The sequence below is a fragment of the Pongo abelii genome, chromosome 19 (assembly GCF_028885655.2).
Source record: "Pongo abelii isolate AG06213 chromosome 19, NHGRI_mPonAbe1-v2.0_pri, whole genome shotgun sequence".
NCBI classification, from domain to species: domain Eukaryota; kingdom Metazoa; phylum Chordata; class Mammalia; order Primates; family Hominidae; genus Pongo; species Pongo abelii.
This window is the reverse complement of record NC_072004.2, coordinates 71,272,872-71,279,099: the sequence shown is the minus strand read 5'-3', so window position 1 is coordinate 71,279,099 and position 6,228 is coordinate 71,272,872. Positions and strand designations below refer to the sequence as shown.

Below are 6,228 nucleotides of genomic sequence, written 5' to 3'. Positions count from 1 at the left end.
GATGTGTCATTTGTTTATGTTAGTTTTGGGTATATTTCTTCCATTTTAAAAAGGTAAAAATAGTATGATTATTTTAATTTTTTAAAAAAGACTCTATTGGCAGAATGACTAACATTCTTGCTACTACTAACACGCCTTGCTAACTTTTAACAGGTTCTCTTTTATGTTTGCCTTCTCTTCTCTCTTCTTCCTCAGACAAATGCAATTTTGGTGTGAACCAACATTTATTTATCTACTCTTCACTAGTAAATCATTCATTTAGTCCTTAAAACAGCACTAATGGTAAGAAAAAAATTAAGTTTTAAGAGTTATTCAACATTCTCAAAGTCATAAAGTTAATTACTTAGAAAATCAGAATTCAGCCTCTTGTATGTCTGACTCTAAAGCCCAATTTTTCCTACCACATCATAGAACCTTCAATACTAATGAAACCAGAAGCTTAATGAGCACAGTTGTGAAATAAACCCAAAATATGCAAGAGAAATAAAACATGTAACATTCTTTAACAAAATCCACATTGGATTATAACAGAAAAAGAGTACATTGGTTCATAGATTAAAATTGGCAGATATTCAATTCTAAAATCTGGGTATTTTGGAGGTGTACCTATTTCAACTTCATTTTCTCTTAGAGAGAACTCAAAGTGGTCAACTCTAGTAACAAGGCACCACGAACATACCTCTATTTGCCACCATACTCAGCACAGATGTTCTACCACAGTAATCAATAGAATGCCAATACTTTTCAGGTGTCTCAGGTTGAGAGCTGAAACTCTGATTAAATATGCTTTAATTCGTTACTTAATTTTGTCAACCTACTTAATTTTATCTCATGAAGATTTTTTTTCCAAGCCTAGAGAGAACAAGTATATATATTATATATATAATACATCCAATACATTTATGTAACACATATAAATATATGTGTGTACGTATATCTATACACAATACATATATAAAGACACAAGTCAAAATCTGAAAATGCATTAAAATAAAACCACAAGAATACATGCAAGAAAAAGAGCAGGACAAGGAAGGGGAGAAGCAAATGCTTTTTAACAAACTTGTTTTAAAATGTCCTCAATGTACCTGTTGGTCTCTTCAGAGAGAAATTTCTCACGGGATTCCATAGGCTTTTTACAGCTCAACCTTAAATGAATAGAACTTAGCAGCCATGGAGTCTATGGGACACAACAGAGGATACTGTCAACAAGAGATTTAGTCCATTCACTCATTCATTTGTCCATATTTCCGAGTGTTTGCCCTATGTCAGGCATCATATTAATGCCAGGAGTAGAAAGATAAAAGAAATGCTATTACGTCAAGTCTCAAGTGCCCTCAAGTCTCTCCCAAATCTGGTGAAGGAGAAAGACAAGTTATAATCGTAATAATTGCAATGCTGAGGGATTCTGCCATGACTGGGAGGTGAGCAGCATGGCATGCAAGCATACAGAAAGAATAACTAAAACCCAGATTTGGTGATTCAGTGTCAAAGGTGAGAAATAGTTATGGAAAGCCTCTGAGCTATCCAGTCTAAGCTTTAAAAGACGAATAGGCAGCAGGAGAGGTAGGGAACAGTTGTTCCAGATAGAACAGCAGCTTAATAAATCATGGAGGCAGCAGAGAGGTTGGTGTCTTTAAGCCACAGGAGGTAGTTGGGAATGACTGGATGAACAATGCATTGAAGAGGGTGAGGCAGAGAAGACAGAAATACAAAGACCCAGACATAAGGGGCTCCCTAAAGCAAAGGGGTTTGGACTGAAACTTTGAAGCAATGAAATATTTCAAGCAAGAGACCAATATAATCGTGTTTTGCTTCTGTCTCTTTTCATTACTAATCTTTGATTTATGTCTTCACTGTCCCAGATCCCTCCATTGACTACAGAAAGATATAATTAAAACTGGACTTCTTGGATGTGTGCGTGTGCGTGTGTGTATGTGTGTGTGTGTCTAGAGTTTTAGCACCCTGAAAATCTACCATCTCATCAAGAATCACCATGTTTTTCCTACATTCGCTTAAAGAAAAAAGATACCCTTTCTTTTCAAAAATAAAATGCTTAGTGTCTCTGACACATAGTTTAAACTTCCATTTCTAACCACATAAAAGGCAGCTCAATCCCAATAGGTCCTATATTTAGTTTTTAACACACCAGCTCCCAAACCATCTAAGGCAAATCATCTCACCTCCCTATGAATCACTATCATCATTTATAAACAAAGGGGAGTAATTCCCAGGTCTCTTAGACCACTGCAGAGAAAATACATTTTAATAAAGTGCTGCAAGTCTTGTCAATAAAAGAGAAGAGCTTATTATAATAAACTTGTTGCACTACAACTGTTTGTAATCTGTAACCTTGTCTTATTTATGATTAGAGAAACACAATGTGCTGCATAACAGTAATAGTTGCTCTAATCTTTTATGGTGAATTCAAAGTAATATTGTATCCCAGGTAAGAAGCTGATAGCTTTCTGCCATGAAATTCTAATCCTGAGGGTCTGCAAGCCATGTTTCCTTTGTAATGTGTCCCACAAAATAATTTTTTTCTTTTATTTTTTGTATTTTACTCTTTTTCTTCCCTATTACAATGTATAATAGCGGCAACTTATAATAATATGTTATGTGTATGAAAAATTCTTCCACCAAACTATAAACTTCATGAGGGCAAGGATGGTGCCTATTTTGTTTATTGCTATATATCCAACATTTATCACAGTGACTGGCACATAGTAACTGCTCAGCAAATGTCTGTTGAATTATTTTTTAAATAATAAGTGAAATACTAATCAGTCCTAAGTAAAAGGGTACACACTTTGGCAGGTATTCATACAAAGATAAACCTGGGGAAAGTCCAGGAACCAGAAGATATCATGAATTCTCTCTTTCAAGCAGAGCCGTAGAGAGCTTTTCAAATTTTTAAGTTTGTTAATTTATATGCCAACCACTTTCTCTAATCGTAGATGTGATTATTTATTTATTTGTATAAACTAATATAAATGTTTGCTCTTTCCTATAAGGTTGCTGTCTTACTTACCTTCATCTCTTTTTCTTTTCTTCTTTTGACTATGTTTCTTTTATCTTTACCTTGCCTTGAATTTGATCTGTAATTTGCTTCAATCATGATAATAATTTATTTTTGCATAGCACTATATGGTTGTCCATGAGCTTTCACCCTTTTTATCACATGTGAACCTCACAATAATCTTCTGAGTGGAGGAATATGCATGTGATTACTCTGATTTCTCAGAGAAAAAGGATGAAGCTCCTAAAAGTGAATTGCTTACCATAACAAGGAAGATAACCAGCAGCACCGGGAACAGTCAAGAGCTATCCTGACTCCTCGTGTGGTCCTCTTGACTATACGTCCCCATTCCCAAAACATACAAACATGCACACCACCATGCACCACTCAACAGGTGTGCCTAAAGGAGGAGGTGAGAAGAATGTGAGAAGAACCATGGCTTGCAGGACGCATGAGACCACACTGAGCGGAAATGGTTTGAAGTGTATAAATGATATTGGCCACAAGTCCACCTTGTGCTCCCTCTTAAACACTGAACTATGCCTGCAGTCTAAATAGCGTACTGGTACTAGAACCAGGTCTTTCCTACCACAGCTACATTTGATTTCAGGAAAAAATGCAATACCTTGTAAAAAAAGAAAAAGAGAGAGAGAACGAAATCAAATGTCAACAGATTAATCTAGCTCAGGCTCATAAGTTTCCTTTGGTAACAAGTTTACTTGAATTTTAGTTTTGTATTCTTAAGTTATTATTTTATTTAGTCTATATAGACAGAAGCTAAAAATTCAATTTGCCTACAATTAGCAGTGAAGGAAACAAAGCAAGCCAGCTCTCAATAGAAGACAGATGGCCAATATGCATAGGAAGCAATATTTCAACCTAGCTGGTTATAAAAGAAATACAGACACGACAATCATAAAATTGTGTTTTTCACCCATGAAATTGGAAAACACCTTTAAAATAAAGTACCTGTCAAAGATACAGGAAATGGGAATTCTTAATCAAACACACCTGGTGGAAATAGATAATTTGAACAAAAAAAATAGGTAAATAGAACCATTCTGAAAAGCAGTATGGCAATCATATGAAAGGCCTTAAAAATACTAGAAATTAAAATTTGCCTCTATAATTCTACCAAATAATTAATTCTGTTTCTGAAATAATCAAAAATATGCACAAAGATTTATATAACAGAGGTGCTCTATTGCCACAATTATTGTAGAGAAAAGTTGAAAATAACCTCAATGCATAATAATATAAAATTTTAAAGTAACAGAAGTGCAATTATATAATAAATGCTAAGAAATATTAAAAGTAACACTATCAAATATGAATATATATATATATATATACACACACACAAAGGCAAGTTTCAGAACCTATGCACAATATGATTCCAGTAATGTAATGTAATGATAAACAAATGTATACAAAATATTTTATAGTAAAAAACTAGAATAATAAGTGTTTTTAAAAGTTTTTCCATATTTCTAAATGGCATATTTCTTCATGTTAATGTAATTTTGATCTTCAAAAGCCTCAAAGCTAAAAGAAAGTAAAATTAAGTTCAACTCTTTAAAACAAGAATACTTTATCAGACAAATTGGTAGAGATAAAGTGACAGATTAAAAATAAAGCAGCACTGGAGAGCAGGCCCACATATTACAGACTCACTGTCATGCAATATTCCCCAGCAGGGCTGGTGTTGAAAATATAATAACCGAAGGCTTTGGTGATACCTCATAAAGCTTGTGTTTCAGTGACAAATAGCAAGGGTAATCAGTTCAGATTTAGCAATGAACTCAAATAAAAGTTAATTAGGAAAATGGGGACTCTTTACAGAGTCTAAATGTCAAACAAATTAAAGAATAATGGGTACACTAAATAAACAAGAACCAGGAAAGAAGCCTCTTGGCTGGACCAACTCCCAGTGGAGAGGGTATATAAGAGCCCCATAGAAAGGAGAGATATTCACACCTCAGAAGCCTTATCCGTCTTTTCAATCAAACCCATAAATACCACAGACTCCGATAGCCATGGATTGCTGTGCCTCTCACAGCTGCAGTGTCCCCACCGGGCCTGCCACCACCATCTGCTCCTTTGACAAATCCTGCCGCTGTGGAGTCTGCCTGCCCAGCACCTGCCCACACACAGTTTGGTTACTGGAGCCCACCTGCTGTGACAACTGTCCCCCACCCTGCCACATTCCTCAGCCCTGTGTGCCCACCTGCTTCCTGCTCAACTCCTGCCAGCCAACTCCAGGTCTGGAGACCCTCAACCTCACCACCTTCACTCAGCCCTGCTGTGAGCCCTGCCTCCCAAAAGGCTGCTAATGGATGGCTACTTTGCTCAGTGCCTGAGACTGAAAAAGTCAACATAGAAGCTTTAGCGTTCACCTATCTCAGTACCTACAACTAATGTACTCTGCCTTAGAAATTGGAACAAGGATGGTACTATCACAACCACCCCCTGCAAAAAAAAGAGACCAGGAAACTTTGAATGCCCATTCAGCTATAACCAACTGCAGTTTGAGTCGGTGGATGCCTACAGCTTCCTGAAGCTGTTCGATTCCTTCATATTAAAGTGTCTCTTTCTGTGGGTGCTTTGGGAATTCTGTTTTCAGTCTTGGGTGGTATCTTTCTGGAAATTAAGGAAGTTCTTCATGATTATCCTAATAAATTTTACATCTCTGGCATAGCACAAATGTCTACAATTACTTCTGTTTATTTCTGTTCATTCATTAAATGTGTTTCTTAACTCTGAACATTGGCATTTAAAGAAAAACTGGGAACATTAGTGAAACTGAAAATGGTGGCAGTATGGACAAAAATTTCTTAATTTTGTTGTTCTTGCTGTTTTAAGAAAATTAAACATTCTTGCATATAAGATGGTCTAGTACATCGGCATATTTGAAAGTAGACTTTTCCTGACTTGTCCTCCCAAAAAATGGTTTCAGACAGGTTGAGAAATACTGAACATTACCCAAACACCAAATATGACAAAATATATAAACTAATCCAGATGACATTATCTATTTATGAAAAAAATAATATAATAGTGTCATTATTTATTCAACTAAGATTTATTAAATGTCTATTGTGTGTCCTATGTTTTATTGTCTCTGCTGAAAATAAGCTAACCATCAGGCAGGTGAAGCAAATACAAACACAACAGCCATTTGTTTCTTCCTACAGTTAATAATTATCAAA

The 6,228-nt window shown here is 35.6% G+C and overlaps 1 protein-coding gene across 1 annotated transcript; it reads left to right on the top strand.

Moving 5' to 3' along the window:
* The first annotated feature begins 4,865 nt into the window (after positions 1 to 4,865).
* On the top strand, positions 4,866 to 5,722 carry LOC100459475 (keratin-associated protein 3-2). The gene has a single exon (XM_002827585.4). The coding sequence runs from the start codon at positions 5,056 to 5,058 to the stop codon at positions 5,350 to 5,352; it is 297 nt and encodes a 98-aa protein (XP_002827631.1). The 5' UTR covers positions 4,866 to 5,055; the 3' UTR covers positions 5,353 to 5,722.
* Positions 5,723 to 6,228: the final 506 nt, after the last annotated feature.